This window comes from Struthio camelus, chromosome 23 (genome assembly GCF_040807025.1).
Source record: "Struthio camelus isolate bStrCam1 chromosome 23, bStrCam1.hap1, whole genome shotgun sequence".
NCBI classification, from domain to species: Eukaryota; Metazoa; Chordata; class Aves; order Struthioniformes; family Struthionidae; genus Struthio; species Struthio camelus.
Genome location: NC_090964.1, coordinates 4765459 through 4791480, shown reverse-complemented (window position 1 = coordinate 4791480; position 26022 = coordinate 4765459). Strand labels below are relative to the sequence as shown.

At 41.9% G+C, this 26022-nt stretch overlaps 1 protein-coding gene and 2 non-coding genes across 22 annotated transcripts in view; all 3 read right to left on the bottom strand.

The window, feature by feature from the left end:
* PUM1 (pumilio RNA binding family member 1) overlaps positions 1-26022 on the bottom strand; it is a 78840-nt gene that overhangs the window by 16144 nt on the left and 36674 nt on the right. For 7 of the 20 annotated variants that reach the window (XM_068917129.1, XM_068917133.1, XM_068917132.1 and 4 more), the window contains exons 8-14: positions 18308-18401; positions 16758-16859; positions 10810-10961; positions 6706-6844; positions 4999-5142; positions 3955-4251; positions 1528-1764 (exon numbers count right to left, since the gene is read on the bottom strand). In XM_068917129.1, coding sequence (XP_068773230.1) covers positions 1528-1764; positions 3955-4251; positions 4999-5142; positions 6706-6844; positions 10810-10961; positions 16758-16859; positions 18308-18401 — 1165 coding nt within the window. Of the gene's footprint in view, positions 1-1527; positions 1765-3954; positions 4252-4998; positions 5143-6705; positions 6845-10809; positions 10962-16757; positions 16875-18307; positions 18402-26022 lie in introns of all 20 variants that reach the window. The other 13 variants (XM_068917128.1, XM_068917131.1, XM_068917130.1 and 10 more) reach the window with 2 other exon arrangements.
* On the bottom strand, positions 13273-13358 carry LOC138062076 (small nucleolar RNA SNORD103/SNORD85). Its single transcript, XR_011136075.1, has one exon. It is a non-coding gene; the product is annotated as a small nucleolar RNA SNORD103/SNORD85 (small nucleolar RNA).
* LOC138062078 (small nucleolar RNA SNORD103/SNORD85) lies at positions 17994-18079 on the bottom strand. Its single transcript, XR_011136077.1, has one exon. It is a non-coding gene; the product is annotated as a small nucleolar RNA SNORD103/SNORD85 (small nucleolar RNA).

The window sequence follows — 26022 nt, the reverse complement described above, 5'->3', positions numbered from 1 at the left end:
CACGAGACAACGTCAAACCTTTACTTACGCAGCATTTAACCATGGATTTGCTAATTGCAAACAAGATTGAATGGCAATTTCATCTGTCATCTGTCCCTGAAATTAAATTACTTGAAGCAACTCCTCCATGTTGTCTCCCCCTCATATAATACAGTAAACAGGACCTGGTTTCAAACCTGACTGCTCATTTTCCTTTGCAAACAGGTTTGGGTGTTCCCATTTGCCTTTTAATTTTCAGAAATTTAAAAATTCTTCTCTCTCTCTTCATCATAAACTACTTTTGATACCAAGCTCAGAAACAGAGAAAGCAATCAACCTCATGCTTCATATAAAGAAAAAACAATGCCTCGGTGCTCTTTTTGGAGCATTAAAATTTATCTTCTAGCCAAAGGAAACTCGACTTCGTTTAACACTATAACTCGTCTTACATTATAGATGAAAAATAAACTTGGAAAAAAAATTAAATGACCTTGTACAGATTCTAAGGTGAAAAGTACACAAACACAGAGATATTTCAAAGAGCACAGAACTACTAAGCACAAAGTCAGCCACTGTGAAAAGCTGGCTACAGGGAGAGGAATACTTTGTCAAAGTGGGAAGGTCCATGCTAACTGCTTTGGGGCACAGTCCATTTATGTAAATGGTAAGTAACTCTGCTTTCTTACCAGTGTTTGTTCTTGAACAGATTAACCTTTCTCTCATCCAGTTTTTAAGACTCATTCTCTTTCGTTTGCCTGCAGGGGCAACAGACTTCTTCTAGTGCCAGATTCTGAATGTGGTTAGACTTCAGCATTAATTTATTGTAGCTATTTAACTGTCAGCATAACGATTGTACAACAGCATAAATAAAGCTAAAAACCCTTCCAATTCTATTAAACCTCTGAACAAGGAAAGATGTTAAATCTAAACATAAGCTCAACATTTGTATTTATTACCATTCTATCCTAACCTTTAGACAGCATCAAATTTACCACACATGCCTGTTATAAACATGATAAATATGCATATGCAGTCTCATGCATAAAATGCTGTGCAGAAGTAGCGTTCTGATAATCAAATGTTTTGTTATATGCAGACAGATGCTTGACAGAACCAAGACCAAGTAACGTTTAGAGCAAATACTGAATTATTTCGTGCAAACGCAAAGAATAACTCATTTTGTTTGTTCATTTGGCCTGAAAATGAACACTTCAGATACTTCAGAAGAGCGCTGCTTTATTATTTAATATATGCTTCATTTATTTCTAAAATGTATTTTATAGTATGTAGAAGTTCTGGCCCAAGTACAACTTCTTATGGAAGATGGAGCTTTTACCCCCATGCACAAACGTGCTTTTGATAAGGCAAAGATTTGTGCGTTTACTTCTGAAAATTTCAGTTTGAAAGCTTCCCAGGAAGAAAAGCTTTGAACAGCAACTGCACTGCATGCATCTCACCTACGCAACAGAAGGGTATTTAGGCCTCTGCATGAAAGGAGAGCTGACCAGCAATAACCTCGGATGCTGGGACGGCGGTAGGGGCTCTTACCCAGGTTTAAGCTTGAAGATGACCCATGTGAAGATAAGGAAGGTGGTGGAGTCTGAGAGTGGCCGGGTCCTTGACTGGGCAGAGGCATTCCAACAGGTCCAGGAGAGGAGGAAAACCCAAGGCCATTATAAAAACTGTGTCCTATAGGTGTCAAACTGCTGGATGTCCTCTTGTACAGGTCACTGCTCCCTGTAAGGGAGTCCCGGCGAGAGCCACTGCCAGTGTTGGAGTTAGCCACTGAAATGGGGAAGAGAATAAAATGGAGCAACGTGAACAAGCTGCTTGGCACAACCAAAGATACACTCAAAACAGACAGCAATGCGGCAGCGCCTATTTACAACTGCACTGCGCTAGGCTGCTGTTATTCTAGGAGTAATGCATGCGTCCAAATGAAATACAATAATTAAAATCATGTTATCCGTGATCAAGCAGAAAGCCTTTATTTAAATAATTAGCTTTAAAATCCTGTCTTTGCACTATGGCAGTTTTCACACCAGAGGAACACATCAATAAAAACAGCCTAAAGTCTCTAAAAGCAGAAAGATCAAGAAGATACATTGTACGTGAAGGAAGTGATAGAACAAGAAATGACAGTGAACATTTTGGCTTTTGGGCACAACCGTTTTTTGCTTTTGAATCTTCAGAAGAGTGGCTGTATACTTCAAAGCTCTTTTTCCCTAAGCATATCACTGAGTTTAACAGAAGATATTAGATCTCCTTACAAGCTGTGCCTCACTTTTATTCTTTGACCATCAGAGCTAAAACAAATCCAACACAAGATTTTATCTACTCATGTTTACTTAAGAGGATGTAGAGCTTAGTGTACATTTACTTAGAATCTTGTTCTCACCTTTCATTATGTTAGAAAACAGCTGAGGAGTCATTTCTTTTTTTACTCATATTTGCATCAAGTATTATTGAGATGGAAATCAGAATTCAATTTAATACATGCAAAACCATCCCTTTTTTCTTTTTTTTTTTAAGCGTTTTCTTACAAATTAAATAAAATCTCCTTAAATGGATTGTGTACTTAGGAGGGGGGGAAAAAAAAAAAAATCAATTCTGCATTAAAATCTTGTTTGATAAATAGTGGAATTGTTGACTGGAATGAACTTGGCCTTTTTCACATCTGCACAGCAAGCTCTACAAGCAACAGCCTCACATTTTTGTTCATGGATTGAGGGAAAACAAGTTTGTGCCTCTCAGCTTTGAGAAAGCTAGTCATTGAATCCAATTAGTTGAATAAACTGAAAAGAAAGAAGTGAACATTGCCTTTACAGAATCCAAGATGGTTCAAATTCTCAGGCTGGGCTTCAGAAAAATATTTAGAATAACTTATTTAAAAGCTTGTGATTTGATCCAGTGATAGTATATCTATCAGTCTTTTCTCATGGACCAGGTTCAAAAGGCATGTTTTAACTTGCCCTTCAGATGAAAGCAGGAAAGTTCCAGGATATAATTACTACCTCTAAGACTAAACAGTAATTAAAACAATTGTTCTACTTCAAACAAAACGAAAAAGAAAGAAAAAGGAAAAAAAAATCCATAAACAACTTTCTGGTTTAGTTTTATTCTGAAAAATCTATGTCTCCAACTGCCTAAAATAATAAATCAAAATAAGCCATGTATATAATAAGTGCTTGCAACCAGAGCGACTTGTTTGGCTTATGATATAGACAACTCTCAGAGTAATGTGTGAAAACCACTTCAGGTGATAAAATCGCTTAGCCGATAATCTGAGGTGAGAGAGAGCATGCAGACGGTTACCACTGGAGAACCAATGCCTTGTAAGCGCAGTGTCTCCATCAAGCGTATGCAAGTAAAGGTGAGGAAATTCAAAGTTGTTTAACACCTTATGAAAAAAGCATAAACTTTCATCTATTTTGGGCAAGTGCCCGTAACTTCGTACAGCAGCCAGCTTCTTCAACCTGTTAAGCAGTTGGATCATCTATAAAACTGAAGCAGCCATAGGAAAAAAAATATATATATATACATACACACAAACACATATATAGATAGATTGATCGATCTACAGATCCATAAATTTAGAGTTGAAATGAAGTTCAGTCTGTGGTACAATTCTGTCAGTTTTACGTTCTCAAAACACTTTTCAGAAGAGGTGAATTCGACTGCTTATTTCAAAAACCTGATTTTTAGAACATTTGTGTTCTCTATTATCCCTCAGTGCCATCAACTCACATAGCAGAATCCGCAGCGACAAGGGGCTGTCTGATAATACACCAAACGCATCTAAAAACAAGCCTGTTACTTTGTTACCTTCAATATACCTGCCACTAAAAGACGTTTCATCAGAAAGCGTTACACTTTTTCAAAGCCAGAATAGTCCCGCAAGGAAAATTTCCATCTCGCCTCAGCTGGCTATCGCCACCCCTCCCTCTGCCCCGCGCAGAAGCCCCCAACTCGTACCTGCTGTTCCAAAACCTCCCAGCGCGGACCCCAGCGTGGCACCGAGAGAGCTGCTGCTGCCGAATCCCAGGGAAGTGTTGGCAGGCTGGGCAGAGCCCTGAGAAAAGAGCGAGCTGCTCTGGGAATTGCTGCTGAGAGAGTTGTTGCCGTAAAACGAGCTGGACGCCAGGTTGTTGGTGGGCTGCTGCTGGGGCTGGGGCTGAGGCTGCTGAGTTCCTAGAGGGCGAAATGGTCCATTTGTTGTTCCCGCCAGGCCGCCCGCTGCACCGTTGGCCGAAGCTGCAGCTGCCGCAACCGCTGTAGGAAAAGTAATTGGAAGCAGAGGTTGAAAAAAATCCATTTTTGCATCCATTTTGGAGGTTGAAACCTAGCAGGTTCCTTTTATATACTATAGATTTTTTTCCCCCCCCTCTCAGGATGAAAAACTCCCTTACTCATAAAATCAGCACAAAGTCTCTTGGCTTTCTACCAATGCCCCACAAGTCTTGTGCGGACCCGCTAAATACCAACAATGCCAAATTACTACTACTGCTGTTTTTATTATTGGAGTGCCACAGATCAAAGAGGGGGAAAAGAAAAGGGGAAAAAAAAAAAAAAAAGGGTTTCCTTTCTCCTAAAATCTAAGATTGAAATTGAAATCAATACAACCACAGACTTAACAATATCCAATTAAGAAACACAAGTTTTGAAATAATCAAAACTACCCATTATGCATGAAACCCGCTCCTGCAGCGCTAACAACATCAAAACCAAGTAGTTTTGTTTTGCAGACAGTTCTAAAGTAACAAAAACAAAAAAAGGCAAAAACTTTGCAAAATAACAGAGTCTATTCTACGCCACCTCTCACGGGCTTTTCTTGAGGCTCAGTCCACCACGAGTACAGAGAAAGTTCTCAGCAACAATCCCCGCTCGGGATCTCAGTGAGGGCAAGCGTGTCGTCATCGCCAGCCAAGCGCGGAGGATCCTAGCTCCGCTCTCCGCAGACCAGCGGCATCTCCTGCGCCACGGACGGAGCAGATTTTCCCCGGCTGGAGCGGGACTCACCTGCTTGTGCTGCAGAAGAGCTGATGATGACGGGAGCGGGGGCAACCAGACGCACAGGCGCCCCTAGGCCATTCCTCGCCCCGGCGTTCACGACGAGAGCACCCGTTTGGTCATAGTAAGCAGCAGGAGCCAGTACTGGATAACCTGAAGAGGCAAAACAGAGATGCCCAGCTGAGGTTACAAGGCATGCAACACATACGCAGAGCAATCATCTCCAAGTGAGTACAGTTCAGCGAGATTTTTAAAGGAAAACCAGAAAGGAAAAGGAAAAAAAAAAGCAGAGAGAAAGAGACAAGAGCTCTGCTTCTCAGGAAGCAAAAAATCCTTCTGCATTAACAGTTCACGACCTTCATACCTACATTTTTACACTAATAAAGCCTTCCGTTAGAAAGTGATGTTTCTCCTCTGAACCAATTATACTAGCATTGCCCTTAGTGTGAATACAGTTATACAGATATAACGGGTCTTAAAAATACTCTCGTACTATTTCTTTCCCCCTAGAGGTATAAGATGCACTGGTGCCTTTCTCACCTACGTGAAAGGCACTGCGCTTCTAACTCCGCCACTGCGTGGCAAAGTGGTTCAGTGTGCACACACATGCAAACAAGGTATAGAACCTAAAAGGTATATATTTTAAAAGGTATGCATTTCTATTAAAATGGTCTTTTTTTTTTTTTAAATGCTGGTGATACATAAAGAATCAGAATTTCAGTAGTACATAGCTATTGCTTAGGCATCTATGTAATTAGACAGTTAAAAACAACTGAGAGCAAAAAGAAAAGTTATTTTCCACAGTGGGGGTCAGGCAGAGGAGAGTATTCTCCATGAATACTTGCTATGAAAATATAACCTCTCGAACCTCAGTAACGTAGAATTTCAGGAAAACTGCAAATTACTTAATAACATGCATGTTACCATTCACTTTGCAGCTAAACACAGCCATAATAAAAGCTGTAACAGACACGTGACCCTGTCAGTGAGGAGACCTGAGGCGGAAGTAATCGTGCACTCTTAACATGTAACCAATGGGACATGCTTGCCCATTATTTGAAAAATAAATACTCACCTTTATACAATCTACAGAATACTATTGTAATTGTAGAGGGTATCAAAAGCATTTGTACCACACAGCCTCATGCACTACAGCTAGGATTGCTACAGCAGCTCCCCTCTTGATAAATTCTAAATTCTACTAAATCCTGGAGGTTTTTGCTTTCCCCTTCCTTTAAAAACAAAAAAATTTTTTGCTTGGAAGAAACTACGGAGGGGAAGTCCTTACTCTGTTAAAGTCAAGCACCTTGTAGCACAGGGAGACAAGGCTAATCAATGGGACTAAGGCATCCCAGAGGTCTTAACATAAAGATTACATAAGCTATCGTGATCCTCAGAAATACCTGAAAGCCGTTTCAGCAGAAGCTGCCAATTCTTTTGGGCAAGATGCAGACTAACGCCCCAGTACAGTAATATGGGTGACAGCACAGGGATCCAAACCCTGTTTTAACTCAAATGCTGCATAGATAGCTATGTTCCCATCTAACAGCCTCTTCAAAATTCCTTGGGCGCACACAGATTAAAAACAAGAAACAGTCCTAAAAGCTAAACACCGCTCAATGCCAGGCAAACATGACACCACGAGGAGCCTTGCAATAAGACTTTCTTGATGCTCACTGGGCTCTGGAGAAGTCGCAGCTCGCTCAGGGTCCCTACCTGGCATCCCCGCTGCCAGTCCTTGTCCAAAGGCAAGGGCAGAATTGACAGCGGCAGCAGCCACCAGAGGATCAGTCTGCTGTCCCTGCTGGTTCTGATTTGGGGTCAACGGACGCTGACTGGCTCCTCCGCGTAGGACCTGAAGAAGAGAGGAACATTGATCTGTTTGAGACCTAGGCAAAAGCTGCAATCACCAGACACTTCCAGGAACCTTAGCAGCAGTCTAGCTGAACAGGTTTTGGTACAGTTTTTGGATGATCTCTACCCTTTACCCGGAACAGAACAGCCTTCTCAGCCAAAAGCCTCCACACTGCTACTGTGGATAAAAGCAGAAGACCCAATATAAATCATGCTTCCCTACTCAAGTTTACCAAGCATAAGCTGGAGGAGTTTCATTTTCTGGCCTTCTTCGTTTCTTGACATACTTTGGGTAATTGTCCTCTGTTAGAAGGGTTTGCAAGTCATCTGTCCCGTTACAGGTGACATTCGGTCTCTACCACAAAAGCATCATTTAAAACCCACTTGAGCAGAAACATGAAAATGCCTGACTTAGGCTCTGTGGGCTGATGACACAAGATAGCGTAGGGTTTTTCCAACCTGCCAGCCCACAGACGAAACGGTGACCCCGTGACATGACACTTACTGATTGGAAATAATGACAAAGGACCACACGCGGTCTTTTATGTGTAGCTCTTGCTGTTTAAGCACACGTGCTCGCAAAACGGAAGATGGCAACCTGACCTTTCCTGTAATTGCCTGGGACAGGCTTTGTCTGCAAAAGCCTTTCACTCCAAGTGATGATGCAAGAGTCTGCACCCACTTGCGAGGTCGGCTTATCACAACCAAAAAAAAAAAAGTTGTCTTTTGGTACTCAGTGTGTATTACTGCAACAAGTCAGTAAAACTGTATGCGTCGGCCAGTAAAGCCATTAAAAAGAAAAAAATGACTCTGTGCCCTGACAGACTGGGAGAGGATACTGAAGTTAGCAGATTTAAATATATATCCCAGAGCTGGCTGTCTCTGTCACAGCTGGAACATGAACTCTTTAACTTATTTCCAGCGTAGGTCGCGCCACCAGCTGCAGCTGCTTGGCAAGCACGCACAGCGCCAGCGCACCGTCGAGCACATACAGGATGGACGACAGGCTGCAGGAAGGGAAACGGTAGCATTTTTATGAATATACCGCCCCTCTTAACATGTCTTAAGCATCACAAATCAACTGTCCAGAATCATCACTCTAGGTTTCCAAAAAGTGTGCCTCAGCACTTCTCAGAAAAATTTAATCCCAAAAATGTACACTTCATCATCTTACAGAAGAAAGGTTTGCATTAAAAACACCACACACACACCCCTCCTCCCCCCTCATGCCTGCTTTACGGCTATAAAAGTAATGAAAAATACTATAAAGGCTACAGGTGATTGATATTTTTTATTTTAATAGCCTTTGCAGAAGCTCTTTTAGCACACAGCTTATTTACAGGGGAGAGGCTCCCAGCCTGAACGCCAAAGCCCAAAGCAAACGTGTGTCACACGCTTAACTCCGTTTTACCTGGGTGCAAGTGTATGTGCAGAAGGCCTGTTCAATACGCTCCCGCCAGTGACCTGCCAGGTGGGGAGGTTTGACCGTTAACTTTGCCAGGAGCAAAGCGTTCTCCTTCTGATCACTGGTCCAGAATCACTGGTGTCAAACATCATTGCTTTCATTATGAAAAGGCCTTACAATAGCATAAAACATTAAGGGTTTTTGGTTTTTTTTTTTTTTTTTTTTTTGCTTTAGCAGTTTTCCAGGCAACAGGTAATAAATCCACATGTCACTTACTACCTTCTATAAGGCCCAAAATCTCAAAAGCACAAGGACCAGAAAGGAACGCTTTGTGTTAAGGTGAAGACGGAGCCTCCTCGCTGTTCTGTAGCGTCATGAATGCATTTTGCTTCCAAGCAGCGGTGCTCTACTCGACAACCTAGCTGGGGCTGCGCAGGAGAGCCACTAATGGAAACCTGCGTCCAGTTCTGGGCTTCTGCCTTACTGGCCTTCCTGATCTCTGGAAGGAGAAAGGCGGCGTAGATCCGACCACGGCTGTAATGGGAACGAGAACCAGAACAAGGCTGCCTAGGCACCTCTAACCCTTTTACCATTTAACTTCATTATATAGGTTTAGTACCAATAATTATGCTCTCACCATCAATTTAGTCTGAAAGCCTGGATTTTTTTTTTTTTTAAATGATGATTTAAATAGCAAGCTAGCAATTCACACTGCCATACAGCTTTATAAAACATTTAAGACAGCTTTTCATTATAGCAAAGGAAAATATTTACTGTTCCGTGTTAAAACCTGCATCAGTCTCTCAATTTCCACCTTCTCCTGCAGTAAGTTACTAAATTCACATTTGTGTCATCTGCAAAGAGGCCCAACTATGACTATATATCAGACTTTTAAAATGCTTATTTTAACTCAAGTTAGCAATTTAACTAGGTTAAATACTTTCAGAATTTTCCAAGTATAGAAACACTGAACAAGAAATTACACTGTGATTCATCAAAAAGATATACAACTTCCCACAAAAGAGTAAAAGAACAAGCTACGTAATCCAATATTTTGTCACCGACAATGGACTAAGAGGGTGTAAACTCCACCAAGCACATGATTTACAAGACTATGAAAGGAAAAATTTCCCCTCAATCACCTCCCAGGGATCTCTTCATCATTTTGAGTTGTTTTTTTTTTTTTTTTTTTTTAAAGCAGATACCATGTGAAAAAAACACTTGTCTGAGCACTCATCTCTATCATACTTAAAGAGGCAGCAGTGGTTCAAATGAAAAGCTTCGTTCATTTTCTTTTAGGTGTCAAATTCTCTTCTTTCTTGCGTCGATTAAAGCAAAGCAGCTGCACAGTTGACCTTATAAAACCAGTAAATTTATTTTGTCTTCTTTTGGCACTCATCTCTTGTCTCAAAGTCTTCCCATGGATACCAAACTAATTCTTTCTGCTGTTATTTTGACTCCCCTTGGGGGAGGAACGGGACACAAATGTTAAGTGTCCCATGCTGAACAGCATCTTAAAGATGAGAACGTACCATTTACTGACATTTAGTATTTGACGCGCGTTTTCATATTCTCCATAGCCTTCAAAATACAGTGATGGATATGAAATCAGGTTGCAAGATGGTAATTTCCACCACTGAACCAACAGGAAGTTTTTGCCAATACGACAACTTCACACAGCTCATCGTTTTTATAAATTGCTTAGGCTATCCATTTTATATGATGCATTATTACACACTTGTCTATAAACTTCACATGCCATGTTACTTACTGTGCCTTTTTTGCTGTTTTTTTTTTTTTTTTTTTGGATTTACACATACCCCTCTCTGGTCTTAACTATCCCAAATGTGGCAAAATCTGTGCCCGTCTTTTTAGTTAGGCCTAGGTAAAGTCTGTTACCACGTTTCAGACTCTTTCGTATGGTTCTTAGAGATTCTTCTCCAAAAAGCTAATGCATGACAGGACTTGACCAAACACAAAAAGGCACGGGTAAACAACGAGATTGCAATATAGATCAACAAGCTTGCAAGTTTTAAGAAGTTAACATAAATTTTTTCTAGTTCTACTTTTCACATAGTTTCTCCATTTAACAAACCTGTTCTTCATTACTTCCAACCTTATTTTCAGCTGGAAACATGCATATCTGTCTTTAAACTGCCTTCGTTTTCCCAGTAACAGCTTTGTGCACATTGCTGTGCCTATCCAAAAAGGTCTTCCTATTCAACTGTTCTGGTAGTAGCTTCCAAAATGGGTTATCTGAGTCAGGAGCAGCAAGACTCCGTGAGCTTCCTCCTATCAGCTGTATCCTTGCTGCCAAATTCAGATCAATACCGTATCAAAGAGCTCACCGCCAGAAGCGCAGATGCAATACCCTCCAACTACACGACGACACAGAACTCATGGAGCGTATAGGAAACGGCTCTTCTCCCTTTTCTGGGAAAGACCAGAGGCCCTTTTCGCTGCTTACAACCGAGTGCCAGAAGTGGTGGTTCAAAATAAGTGATTCTTCCAAATTATCTCCTCTGTAAATGGTTTTACCTGCAAAGCATTCTGCCACTTACCTGCTGCTGTCCCTGCTGGGTTTGCTGAGTGGTCTGCTGATTTGCCGAGTTAGTCGCAGCGGCGGCGGCTGCAGCTTGCTGTTGGAAAAGACTGGCAGGATAAACTCCCCAAGGAGTAACTCCATAGTACTGGTGAGGGACCACTGCTGGGCCTAAAACGCCAAAGGGGATTCAGTAAACTTTAGCAGTGACAACCGTTACACAGCAAACGGTCACCAAAAATACTTGCCCGTCTTATTTAACAAATCCTATTTTAAGGCGATCTGCTTTAGAACCTTTACAAATCACAAAGGGATTGTGCCATTTGTGTTACTCATTTAAAAACAGCTTACAAGTCAGGCCTGAAGTTTAATCTTCTCCTTGTTATCATCCTAACAGATGAGGTCAAATTCTGCTGCTATTGATCCTGCTGAAATTTCACGTTTCTGTTGTTAAGCCCTTATTTTATAATGAAGTTTTTTCTCCCCATCTCTAACAAAAAGTCTGGAGAAAGAAACTCACTCAAGCACAGCAGAGAGATACAAGTCCCTTATAGTCTCAGCTGACACTCACGGCTCAGTAACATCCACCATTTAGTTCTCCAGTCAACAAAGAAAACTGTTCACAGATGGACAGCATCAGTTCTCGACTATGTAAAATACATTTTGCTAGCCACTCAGTCCTGCTTCGCACTTGCGAACCACCATAAAAGAGCCTATGCAATCATTTATCTTCTCACGTTCCCTCCTCCTCCCCAAGCTGCTGGATGCGCTGGCGGGGGGGAGGAACTGCAGAGTAACAGGAAAAGCATAACTTTCGCAGATACGTTGCGCGTTACCAAGTCTCGGGACATTTGCACACTCTTTTGGTGATAGCTGAAAGCAGCCCATTTCCTTAAATAATGCTAGCGTTATTATATATCAGATGCATGACTGGCATACAATGGAAGAGTACCCTGCACTTAACGGCGGAGGTCCTCCCAGCAAGTAACACATATGTGAAACCAGCAACGTTTTTAGTATGCCTGTTCTGTAGCTGACTTTGCTGCTGCCCTTTCCAAAGAAGTACTGCTTCCTCAGCTTTTCAAGCACAACCCCTGTCCCCAGGGTGGTAGGGCTTCCTTCCCCGCTGTAAGAGCGACCTGTAGCATGTCAGTCTGAGTCCCACATTCGTATTTGAGACTGCAGAATAAACAAGTACTTAGTCAATTTGAATCACGCATTCTTTTACAGAGTAAAAAATAGAAGCCTATATATATATAAGAGAAGCAGCATTTCAGTTCTAACCAAATTCAGTTAAGTAGTTCTAATAATTGTGCCTTTCCATTCAGCAAGACACTGCAAGAAGAACAAATCTAAGACACATGAAGAACACATGAACGTTTGCCTCAAGAGACAAACTAGTCCAAGAAAAATGGGGGGTGACAGTAAGAAAGACGACACAAAAAGACACTGCTGGCTGTAGTCCAGGTACAACAAAGGGGGGAAAAATATCCAGTAAGTGCTTTTTATTGGATCTCTCCCGTTTGAACTACTGCTCCTACAATCAATACCACAAGCTAGTGAAATTCCGCAATATTTTCAAGTGTTCATTTCATATTTCATTTCCAATTTTACATTCACATTTAATTTCAAACGTGACATGGTTATTCTCATTCTGTGGTTTTTTTTAACCATTGCAACTCCCCTGAATTTAGGATTTTATACCGCTATTAACACACACGCACAGACCTCCACAGCTCTCTATACAGCACGGAGATGCTACAAGCAGCGCACTGCCTAATGCCAGGCACTTTAGTAATACATGCCAAAAGGACAGATTTGTGTCTCTTAACGAAGCTCGGCGAAGAAATTCATCCCTGCCAGATTTACTGGGTACAGTCTATCGGAAAAAGTAACTTGTCTTTCTTACTCAGATTTGACTTTGAGCAGCATTTGCTTTATACCTTACTATCCGGGAATTTATGAGCAGTAGTAACTAGAGTTAGAAAAGAAAAAAAAAACCCACTCACCCACCCCAACCTGCAGAAAGTGAGTCAGTCCTACAATGATACCGCCCTTCTTGACTTAAATAGTTGTGGACATGCAGCTAATCAAGTGGATTATTACCTGCTTATACCCAGTTCACGGAGATCAGACATCAACTGCTAGGATGCTTCTGCACCCAATAGAAAAGTAGTTAACTGCTCCATTTTAGGCAAAAACCAGTCTGCATTTGCCCTTAAGCTACTGGGGAAGTTGTCACAATATCCTTCCTTTATACGGGCAAAACGTGGGTATCCCTCGGCGTTAATTTTAATCTCAGTTCTAATTATCAAACAAGCCTATCTAGATAGCTTTTTCCTAGCTAGAGATTGCTCATCAGATCTGCAAAAGCCTTAGGTGCTTAAAAAAAAAAAAAAAAAAGACAAGATGAAAGTCGAAAGTCTTTTGAAGTTTGCAGGCAGCTGCACTTAAAAGAGCTCCAAACACGTCTTTCTGCAAGCCTGGCTCAGCTCATCTGAGTACACGGTGAGGCTCTCATTATCGAACAGTGTTCTCAGTGAGGGCAAGTGTGTCATCATTGCCAGACCTACACAAACATGCAGAAGGGTTATTTCAAGAGATACTACCCTTGCTTTTAGGCTTATTAAAGATACACGCGCACACACACACAGAAGAAATAAAAGCCATTCTAGTGCTTTTGGAATCCAATATTCCCACTACTCTGTCACACACTGGCCAGAGACACCCACAAATAGTCCTTTCAAGAACCATTAGCAAACCCATCTGCAAGTGTGTTCACAGCAAAATCTTTCTTTTTAATCTCAGTCTTCACGCTCAGCCCTCTTTAAGCAGAAGCCGTACCTGTTCTCTGCAGAAAGGGCACCAAACGTGCTAGGCTTCTTGCCAAGGACTAGGACTCAGTCACCACCAGGATGAAGCGTCCCAAGATGGGAGTCCCTTGTCAGAAAAATGCAAGGTTGCAAATAGCAGCTTTACTAAATGCTCTCGATTTGTGAGCTGACCGTTGCAGAATTAACTGTACTGTAACCACAGACATCCGCGAAGTGGGGTCTTTTGTGGGAGGGGGTGAGAAACAGCTGAACTCGATGGCTCTGGAGCAACCCCACGTGAACCCTGCCCACGAGTTTCTGAGGCCAGCACAGATCAGAAGAGAAGAGGCATGTTTGCGTGACGCTGTGCCCAAGCCAGCTGGGGAAGAGCCAGCTGCATGCACTCCCCGACACCCCAGTCCGAGGCAGCATGGTTGCAGGCACATCCCCACTTCCAGCTCCTAGTTGCCTCTGCACGGGACACAGATCGACACCAAGTGGATGAGGCTTCAAAGCAACCCAAGCTTTTGAGAAGCACAATGCAAACACAATCAGACTCCACCTTTAGTCTAGAAGAGCTGTGTTTTTCCTTTATCCAATTATTCCAGTATCCACTTTCCTACAAAGGACAGAAACACCTCTACCTATAGCACACCATCTCAGAGGGGATCAACGTTGCCCGACTTGTCACTTAAAAAAGAAATCTTGCCTTTTGTAAGACATCTTTCTAAAATGAGAGAGGGTAATTGCACAACACTCCTTACAGACTGCAGTATCTTCCCCACAGCTTAAACTCACACACATATTCTTCCTGAGTCTATGAAGCCCTTCCCTCTGCACTCATATTTGCTGTTCTTTAAAACACTACTACTTTTGGAAAGAAAAGAGTACGATCAGGGGGCTGATGGTCTTATAATCATGAAAAAGCAGCCCCAGTCTTAATTGGTCAGAATTATCTTAGCCATAAAGCATGCATATTCCCATGCTTTCTAAGAGGGACAGCGAACAATAAACTAGCAAGAACTCTAACTTCATTTCTTCCATCTCATTACCTTTTCCTGCAAGTCCTCCCAATTTAACACTCTCATATAAATCAGGGAGGCCCTTTGTTGATGGAGTTTATGTACAACTCTAAATAGCTAAAGTAGTTCCACATCCCTCCAGTATATCACTCGTTCTTACTACCTAGAAAAAGACTTTCCAAATTGTCTGAGTCTAGACAGAAAAGATTTCTTTGCTAAAACAACCACCGACCAGAAGCGATGGTTGTTAAATTGCCATTTTTAGTTTTTCACAGTCCAAAACCCAGCAAGATGGATGAAGTAGCTCACGTTGCTCAGAGCTGTAACACTATACCTACACTGCAGTGGATTACATACCATTTATTTTTGTTTGAAAGAGTCATAAGGATTAACAATTATTCAAGTACGGATTCTGATGCAAAGTTTTGAGATGCTTTAGGCATTCTGGGGTGTGTATTTGAACCTAGTTCCAATTTGTAAGGCCTCAAGAGAGCTAGGCAACTGCAGCCTCAACACTGCTAAGGACAAGGAAAAGGAAAAAAGAGTGGTCCAGAATATGTTTATTGCTTTCCAGAAATCTGGCAGCAGTTACATGTGATCCTTCTACAGAAATCAAGACACTGACCTCCTGCTCCACTCAACTTTAGCATAATACTTACAGAAGGAGCACTAGCTTCAAAAGTGCCAAAGTGATCATTCATCACTACACATTCATCATCACATGACCATTTATCGATTCACGGACTATTGGAAACACCCTTGCAGCTGAGCTCCTGCCTTTCTTCCATTTAATCACCGTCTCATTTGTTTGCCAACAACATGATGTTACCTACACTTACCTTTCATTGCTATTAGGCAATCAGCATACAAACTCATGACAGCCAAAAAATTCCAAAGCCCGCATCTTAAAATTATCTCGATTCTTAACATACTTTTATACGATCCATTAGAAATATGCCATACAACCTGGCAACAGTTGCTGAAATCCCATTTCAGAGCTTGACCTTAGACTGGCCTCAAAGCTTATAAGCTAAGCAGTGCTTATGTAACAGCTATTAAACATGACAAAAAGTCACGTACCAAACCTATAACGCTGTTTGAGTGATTGTGCTGAATATGGCACTCTGCCTAAGTTCTACGGTTTAGATTTGGTACAAGCTATGTCATAGTGGAAAAGGTTCGCGTTAAGTGCACAAGCTACATACAAATGGAACGTGGCAGCACAGCAGAGCCTCCACCGAAACTCTAAACTAAACAGATCCTATTTAAAATTGAGAAGGCACCTCCAGGTTGCTCAAGGGAAGCATGGCTATTTAAAAAAAGGAGGAGAAAAAGAAAAATCATCTCCAAGTATATCTTTCTTTTGTTTTCACTGCTTAGGCCAGGCCTTTATGACATATGCAGCAAAAGTTCAACGCACAACGTGTTCTTCACACTGTTTGATAACCTATTTTACTGAGCTGCCATCTCAAGATGCAACAATTTTGGCTATGACAGTCGGAAAGAATTTGGACAACTGATTTGGAAAACTGCAGGAAGGTTTGGGAGAAGGCTCTTACATGAGGACAAGAACCACCATCTTGGCTCTGCCACCTGGAAAACTACATTCGCAGTATAAGCTTCACAGCAGATATTGAGTATTTTTACCCAGAGGGCCTAAAAAACATAAATTCTTAAGAGATATCTAGCCACCTGGAAAAGTATCATTTGCAGGATACATTGCAGTAAATCAAGCTAAACAGCAACAAGACATAACGTTCCTGGCAGGAAACACATCCTACACCATTCTAATAAGTGTATTTTCAAAAGTATCTTTTACTACTGTCAGCTACAAAAAACCCTCCGAATATTTAACATTTGTCTCTCAAAATTCTTCATTTCACATTTGCTTTAGTTCTTGTCCTCAACAGAAAGAGGATCCATATGAAAGGTTATGCAATAATCCTCATATTTAATCTAGAGAAAATAAGAGTTTCCAAGACAAATTCTGCTTCAACACTACACTGATAGACAATTCTCTCTCCATAAACCTTACAATGTACTAATATTTAATAGGCACAATCACCGCAGACTTAAGAACAGTTTAGGTACAGAAATGGCACTGCACGCACAGACAACTGGAAGTGTCTCACCTAAGGTTGCAGCTGCTGCAAGTCCGGCTGCATATGGATCTGTTCCTGGTGGAGCGGCACTGATGATGTATGGATTGGGGACAAAGGCAGCAGGAGCTAAACCTGCTGAAAACATACCTGTCATTAAAAATAAACTTGGCTAGAACTGCAGCCCTACCAAAACACCTGCAATAATCTGGCTGGCAAACCTACTGACTGAACAGATTGGGACATAAATTATTTTCAAGGTTTTTACAGGTTGTTTTCTACAGGTAGTGAGCAGTTACTATGCTTCTCAGAGTCTTATTACAACAATATATGGATAACATGACTTAGATAAATGAAATTCAATTCCAAAGATGCAATATGCCTCATATGGAAGGCTGAAGTGGCAAAACAGGCTATACCCAACACCCATATTCGGGTATCTCTGCAGAGCAGATACATGCTTACTGTTTAGGCGGCTAGTCACACCAGACAGGTATTAAACACAAGAGTAATAAGCAATTAGCTAAACTTTGGGGGGGGGGGGGGGGAAGGGGTTTGGTTTTTTTTCCCCCTCTCTACAGCAAGTTAATCAAGAACCAATTTATCCTACTCTCTGAGTTCCCGTACTCCAACTAATTAGTTGGAAAGCAGCTCAGGTACGTCTGGATAACATGGCAGTCACTCAGAGTGACTGCTACCACCACCGTGTAGGCATTATCTTCCTCTGCAAAGAAGCATTTTAATCAGAGAAATTACTGGGGCCAACGGGAAGGGAGAAGGGAAGGAAAGAGAGGGAGAGAAAAGGTAAGCAAGTTTAAAAGCTTAGGAATTTTAATTCAGGTCTATCCCTGAACTCCAATAAGCACATAACTGCACTGCACAGAGCTGAAAAGGTTCCAGTAAGTTTATATTGGATTTCTAGGTAGGAAGAAGTATTGTTTAATTTGCTGGTTTTTCTGAAGATTTTTAACTCTGAGATAATATTTTTACTCTCATCATCCACAAGTAGCCTTTCTACAGTTCTCCTGTTTTTCTATGCATCAGATTAAGGGCATTCTTCCCAGTTAATCCATATTGTTTTAATAACGTGAACCACACGTTTGCAAAAATTGTATCTTTAACTTAAAGTCAGACCCAAAGTGACCTAAAATTCTATACTGTTATGATTTAAAAATGAATTTTAAAGCTGAACCACGGGAAATATACTCAGCTGTACACCGAACTGTGCATTTTCCCCTCACTTCACTGTGCTACTTACCTTAATTCATGTCTGACTCAGAGCAAACAAGTACTTCAAAATGTTCTCATTAGTGAACGGCATTCTCAGCCAGGGTAAGAGTGTAATTTCTGCCAGACACGAATGCTCTACAGCTTTTTAAGTGTGCAACAAGATATCTCCAGAATTTTCAAGTATATCTTCAAGTAGTATACTTCCACTTGTGTGTCAATTACTCACCAGTTGCAAAAACATAGTTAGGATTCTCTAAAATCTAGCAATCCTTTTCCCTGTCATTTCCCAAGATATCCTGAAGGCTAAAAAGGAGAAGTCTAACAAAATGTAATTCATTAACTGCAAGACTTACCTATGTGAGGCTGATGGGCAGCTGCCAATGCATACTGCTGCTGCTGCGCTGCTGTTAGTTGCTGAACAGCAAGTGCGTTCGGTCTTTGGAACAACTAAAGGGACAAAAGAACAAATATGGTTCTTCACTTATGCATCCGAAAAGCATTCTCTTACTTTCTTTTAAAGCAGTTCCTCCACACCAGATTTATTTTCACAACTACAGACACTCCTCTTTACAAGGAAAGATCTCAAAAGGAAATAAGTAAAAAAAAAAAAAACAAAAAAAAAACCAACAAAACCCACCAACCCTTTGAAACCATTTGTTCATGATAATCCACCTGAAAAAATATCTAAGTACAGCTAAACCACAGCTAGGGTTTTCCTTCCAAACCCCAAAGCACTCTTCTGCTGTTACACAGTGCCCGAAAACCCTTTTGTCCAACTCCTCCTCAAGCACATCCTCTAACCGCAGCCTGTGGGTCACGAGCAGCTCACGCAACTGCTTCCAGCTCTTGAACAATACTAGGTACATTAAAATGCAGTTAGGTCCCCAGGCAACCCGTGCTATTTTCACAGATGCTCCGAGATGGCAAGCGAGACAGCAGGCAGACTGTAAAACTAGGAGTGGGCCTGATGATACTCTCGGGACAGCTTCAGAAGTACTCCAGACTCAGGAGTTTACGAAGCCCAGGACAACGCTTTCCTTACCTAGCTGCCTCTCATCTCCAGTATCACCTATACAAATCTGGGGAAGGAGCGTAAATTCTTGACCACAGACAAAAACCCAGATCCTGGGACTTTTTCATTAAGTCATCCAAAGCATAGATAAGTTTGTCACCTTACAGCTCACTATAATCTTGTGCAATGTTATTGAGAATAGTCATTCTCAACAAGGAACAAGAAAAGTACAGTAGTCTTTAAAGAAAGAATATTTTTACTTAGATTTTTCTTCCATTCATCCAGATCCCTACTAAGCTTATTTCCCTACCTTCCTGGGCTCGACTAGATCCTTGTAAGTACGTGAAACTCCCTCCCTGAATCAAAATTTTAGCTGATCAACATTCAGCTCCAATAAAAACATTTAAGAATATTCATGCTGAATAGCTATACTTTGAAAATCTCCCCAAGCAACCCCACTTACTTTTAAAAGTGATTATTTTCAAAGTGTGAACCACTACATGAACTGCTGTGATAGATGTTTTCTCTCTATATTCGCTTGAAAAGAACGGCCTTGAATGCTATACAATTTCCACATCCATTACCACTGTCCTTTCAGGTCTCGGACAAGACAACCAAGCTACTTCAGGTGTCAGAAGAAGCAATAACAATTCTGCCCAAATTCTGGGCAGAAACTTACAATCGTCAGTAAGCAGCACTGAACCAGTTCGTTCAAAAATGTGTTTTCTTATAGGTAAAAATTGGACTTGGTTCTCCTAAGAGCAGGATGAGCAACTGTGCTGGTTAGATAGCAAACATAAAAAAAAGTCAGGTAGGAGACAACCTACATCATCTAATTTCTTCTCTTTTTACAGGCTCAAGAGAAGAAACAACATGTAGGAGTTCAGCGTCAGGTTTGAGATCCAGAAACTCAGTAGTTTGAAAATGGACTGCTGATCTTGCAAGTGCCAAAAATACAGTCACATCTATCCATTTTCCCCAAAAATAGTTAACCCCTTAGGATGCCGGGGCCCCTCTGCATATCCCACAAGTATCATAATGCCAATTACAAAGAAATATATCAAATTCATAGTTACTTTATCATCTCTCTGAATCTAACATCAGGACGCCTATAAATTAGTCCTAGCAGTATTTTTTTTTTTATATTTGTCATTCAATGACAACATTTTATAGAGAGTTGACTGCTTCTAAGAGGTATAGTCTTTGTTAATATATCCGTCAGTAGTAGCTGGATCGAATGCTCTGCTGACATCTTTTAATTAAGAAAAGGAAGGACATCATGGACAACACAACCTAAGGGAAACGTAACAAAGGATACCAGTGCTGCAAGAGCCTTCCGCAACATCTCGCTCACAGATCAGCATCAGTGAGTAATGACAGTAACAAAACAAACAAAAACCCCTGCTCCATCGCTGGGTGTAGATACCTCTAAAACAGTCACCCTTGTCCCTGCTGTCTACTTTTCTACTGAATTGCATGATCAAATAGTTTAGCTTGTTTCAGCCGCAAACACTTCACCAAAACCTCTACAGCTTTCATATTTTTTTGCATCCCTGGGATCAGTTTTCCGGTCTGCTAAATTGTATTCTGCTATGGTAAGCAGCAGAGGAAACTGCTGGAGTAATTGTCCATCTTAAGGGCAGAAAAAGCACTGATCTTCCCTACGAATACCTTTTCTTCTGCTCAGTTCACATGCCTGACGACTTCCACACGTCCCAACTGCATCTCAATGATCTTTTCTTACATTAGAGATACTAGCAAAAAAGAGTACACAACTCTCAAAGCACGCGTACTTCACCTGCCGCTGTTGTATTTTTGGTCATCTGCCTGACCTCTCTCCCTCTCGTGAGGGCGGCCGACTGCTGCTAAGCTTGACTTCCACGTGTACAGATACCAAACACAAATTCTGCACGTTTTTCTTTTGCTGAAATCAAGCCATATCCAAGAAGCTCTGCAAATGGCTTCCGTCAACAGCCAGCAGAGTTCACCTAAAGACTCAAGTCGGGAGATTGAGAGGATGCTTCTTTCTTAAAATTACAGCTGGTATAACAAGTTGTAACAGAACAGGCTCAAGGGGACCCATTTGGCTTGTACACAAGTTTGAAAACGCAGTTCCAAAAGGTATGAAGTGCAGCGAGTATGGATAACAGTGTGATCAGCACATAAACACAGCGGAAGTCTCCAGAGCTGACATGACATTTCAGTGACTGCTTTTCAAAATCGACTTCCCAAAGATTTTCCAGATCTGCTTTGGTCAGGACAGTTTTGATAGAAAAATAGGAACAATCATCTTGAAACTCGATGCTATCTGTGTGTCACGGAATCTAACACCCATTGGTTTGATGGGAAAGGCTTGCGTTTTATCATCTTGGAGAGGCAGAAGGGAAGAAAGAAGAGCAAGAAGGAGCACAGCAGCTGGCTGGAGCCCTTTCACCTGCTAAAGAAAAATCAGCAAGGGTATCTACATCTGCACCCTAAAGTCCTCCCCTATGAACGCAAAGAAACCTAAAGACTTCGCTCCAACTGAATTATCACAGAATCGTATAGGTTGGATGGGACCTCTGGAGATCATCTAGTCCAACCTCCCTGCTCAAGCAGGGTCAACCTAGAGCATATTGCCCAGGATCACATCCAGGCGGGCTTTGAATATCTCCAGCAAAGGAGACTCCACTACCTCTCTGGGCAACCTGTTCCAATGCTCCGTCACCCTCACAGTGAAGAGGTTTTTTCATGGTTACTTCCCCAGTCAATATTCTTGCATTTCTTTAAAATTGCATGCAAGGAAGAAAACATGCAGCCATTTACACCGAGGAAAGGCCAGATTCCTTCCGGCTGCAGGAGATCTCCTCTCAAATCTTTAACCAGAAGTTTCCCTTCCAAAGAAAGGGCTGATAAGCACTGATATTTTAACCACTGACTCAGTGAGCGACCTCTCCCTCTGGCTGCCCTAAAACAGAGTTTCCAGCAGCCTGTAAGCCAAGACTCCAGAATGAATTTACCCAGAAGATATTCAGTGCGAATGGCTGAAACGTTTTGCAACGGTGGATTTTTTGGAGCATACAAAAGGAGGTGGAGCCAACTAACACCCATCAGAACTCCAGCCTTTACTTGGCCAGATGAGCTCGTACGCCACGCGGGCTCTGGGAATCGTCAATCCTACATATTTAAGAAGCGTTATTAAGGCCTCAATGCACTGTCTCCATCTGCTGACAGCAGCGACCTATATTCCAAGAAAGAGAGAAGAGCAAGGAGTAAGAACTCCATTAAAAGCCTTTTGTCAACTTATTTGGAAGCCTACTGTGTATTAAATAAAGGTTGAACTTCATACCAGTGTTAAATTGTGCTCTCAGAGAAAGTGGAAGAATGAAAAGAAATCTCTTTAGAAGGAGCATTAACTGGCATTTACAAAGTGAGGCTGAAGTTGAATCACCTTTATATAGGATCACACCATTCATGGTGAAAACACACAACCAACCAAGGGACATAGTTTAGAAGGAATTCAGCAGTACCGCTCTGCATTTCAAAAATGAGTTTCTCTCTCTCTCACACACAGCTATACATACAAAGTATCTTGTACAACCTATAGGGGAGCCACAGATGGAATTCCAAGAAACCAGAACATCTATCATATAGTTATGGAAACACTGTAAGATTAAACTTCTGTAATCCAGTTTCTTCTGCAATATAAACATCTGACATCTCTAATCAGATTACGGGTGGTCAAGGCCTTCCTTTCTTAATATTGTTTTTAGCTGTACTTGCCTGTAATCCCTTCAAAGTATATGACGCTTTCCAAGAGTTCGATAAAAGATACTTTTACAAAAAAACACCACCACCACCCATGGTTTTGTTCAAGATATGTTTCCTTCTGAAAATAATTGATTGGGAAAACTGCACTTCCAAAAGTCAGGTTTCTTTCATACAAGCTATAAGTGGCAGGCAGTGAATACCAAGAAACACTGGCTGCTGGATATAACGTATTAAGGAAATAGGTTCTGTTCTCTGAGCCCAGGTACACTGCATTTATACAAACACACATTGAGAAATTACATTTGGCAGTAGAGAAAGTGAATCCCTAATCTCAAATACTGCATTTATGTTTACAAAAGCCTGTCATTCGAGTTTACTGTAGGTGTAGGTAGCTATTGCAACAAAGCTGAAATTTTAAAATAACAGTCCCTCTTCAACAGTTTGGCCTGCTTATTCTCAGCATTACCTCCATCGGGGCTGAGCGTACCAGCCACGTTCAGCGGACGCAGAGCTGCGTTCAACGTGCCAGGACTCCTGCTCTCCCACTGTAATTCCCAGTTGAAAGAAACAATAGAGAATTGCAGCTTCACAGATAACCTAGCAGAAGTTCGAAGCACGGTTACATGCAGATTACATCAGCTGCACGTGAATATTACCCTCCACCTTCTACAAAGAAAAATTAAGCATGTCTGAAGAGCTGCACAGAGCCAGAAAAGAGAAAGCCATACTACAATTCACTTTTGAAATCCAACTTTCCAGGTAGGCCTTGCTTCCAAGATTTTTATTGCCACAGGGTAGGTACAAGAGGTGCCCGATTTGTAAGTCCTGTCTTCTGCCAGTTTGGAAGCGTCAGGGTTTTTTTTAAAAAAAAAAAAAAAAAGCAGCTACTTTTACTTGGGAGTGCGCCTTAATTTCAATAGAAAACACTGACAGACAAAACGCAAATTAGACTCCACGTTCTGAAGTGACTTTCCTAAAACTAATGGCTCTCTAAAAAGCAATGAACTTAGCTCTAATATATATATGTTTTTAGATATACACAAATTTCATTGTTTAGAAGAGCTTAAGTAACTCTCGCATTCAACGTTCTACACCACAAAGACCTAGACTGGAAAATAGCTTATTTTTGCAGCTATTTAGCTTAATTATTAAGATCATTTCCCATCACTGACCTCCCAAGCATGCTACATAATAAAATAACCAACTAAGCTATAACACAGATATTTACATTGCTTTTAAGATTATGATAACTATCCAAAAGAAGGCCTTTAGTATAAACATCGCAACAGTCTTTCCCAATTAGGCTATTGTGCTAAAAAGATCAGACATTTCAGGAAACCCAGGTACAGTTATATATTCTTCCTATGAGCTACAGCAAAAGATTTTATTCTTCTCTGAAGGATACAACACTAACAAAAGGAAAGCAATAAACGTTTACGATTGTCACTCAAACTAGCAAGAACAGGAGTAGATTAAGAGTCGATCCTTGGATCTTGGCCCAGCATTCAAGGGAGGCTAAAGAGTAAAGCAAAGACTTGCTTTACTCACCCAGGATGAGTAGTCTGGGATGCTTGCGTGGGAGAAAAGGTCAAACAACCCCGCTAGGCTGAGATAAAGTTTCAGAGTGTTGGACTCTGACCTCAATAGGTTTTAAACCACACAAGTGAGAGCAAGCCAGTTGAGACTCATTTTTCATTCATATTCCATCAGTCTACTCTGATTCAGTACCGCACAAATCCCAAACCAGGACAGCAACACCTACGCCTAACAGTACTCTAATCTCTAAGGCATTTTTAGGGCTTAAAGGTTTTTTTTTTTTTTTTTTAATACAGAATCACAAAACAATTGAGGTTGGAAGGGACCTCTGGAGATCATCTCGTCCAACCCCACTGCTCCAGCAGGGTCACCTAGAGCACATTCCCCAGGAACCTCTCCAGACAGCTGTTGAACGTCTCCAAGGATGGAGACTCCACAGCCTCCCTGGGCACCTTCTTCCAGTGCTCTGTCACCCTCACAGTAGAGAAGTTTTCCCTTATGTTCGGACAGAAATCCCTGTGTTTCATTGTGCACCCGTTGACTCTCGTCCTGCTTTTGGACACCTCTGAAGAGAGTCTGGCCCCATCCTCTTGACGCCCTCCCTTCAGAGATTTGTACACGCTGATAAGATTCCCCCTCCGTCTTCCCTTCTCCAGGCTCAACAGGCCCACTTCTCTCCTTTCCTCATAAAAGAGAGGCTCTAGTCCCTTCATCATCTTAGTAGCCCTTGGCTGGACTCTCTCCACTAGCTCCATGTCTCTCTTGCTCTGGGGAGCCCAGAACTGGACACAGCACTCCAGATGCGAGTGCCCTGATGAGGAGAGGGCAAGGATCACCTCCCTCCACCTGCTGGCAACACTCTGCCTAATGCGGCCTTCTTGGCCGCAAGGGCACGTTGCTGACTCATGGTCAACTTGTTGTCCACCAGGACTCGCAGGTTCTTCTCCACCGAGCTGCTTTCCAGCAGGTCAGCCCCCAGCCTGACCTGGTGCACGGGGTTATTCCTCCCTAGGCGCAGGACTCTGCGCTTGCCTTTGCTGAACTTCATGAGGTTCCTCTCTGCCCGTGCTTCCTGCCTGCCGAGGTCCCTCTGAATGGCAGCACAGCCCTCCGGGCTATCAGCCACTCCTCCCACTTTCGCATCATCAGCAAACTTGCTGAGGGGGGCACTCTGTCCCTTCATCCAGGTCACTGATGAATAAGATAAATAATACTGGACCCAGTCTTGACCCCTGGGGGACACTGCTAGCTACAGGCCTCCAACTAGACTTTGGGCCACTGATCACAACCCTCTGAGCTCTGCCATTCAGCCACTTCTCAAGCCACCTCTCTGTCCATTCATCCAGCCCACGTTTCCCGATCTTGCCTATGAGGGAGGGTGTTACGGGAGACAGTGTCAAAAGCCTTCCGGAAGCCAAGGGAGACAGCATCCACTGCTCTCCTCTCAACTACTCAGCCAGTCATTCCATCACAGATGGCTATCAGGTTGGTTAAGCTTCCCCTTTGTGAATCCACGCTGACTGCTCCTGATCACCTTATCCTTCACATGCACGGAGATGGCATTTCTACTAATTAAAAGCTCTTTTCCAATGCAAACTTACTTGAAAGTTAACCATTATTAATCAATAGCACTTTTCTGTGTATAACTGCTGCCATTATAGGTCCTCAAGACTGCTCTTCAGATTGCCATATTAAGCAGATCTCCTGCATCACTAGCAGGATACCTGCAGCACTCTACAGACAGACATACGGCATATATACTACGGAGTA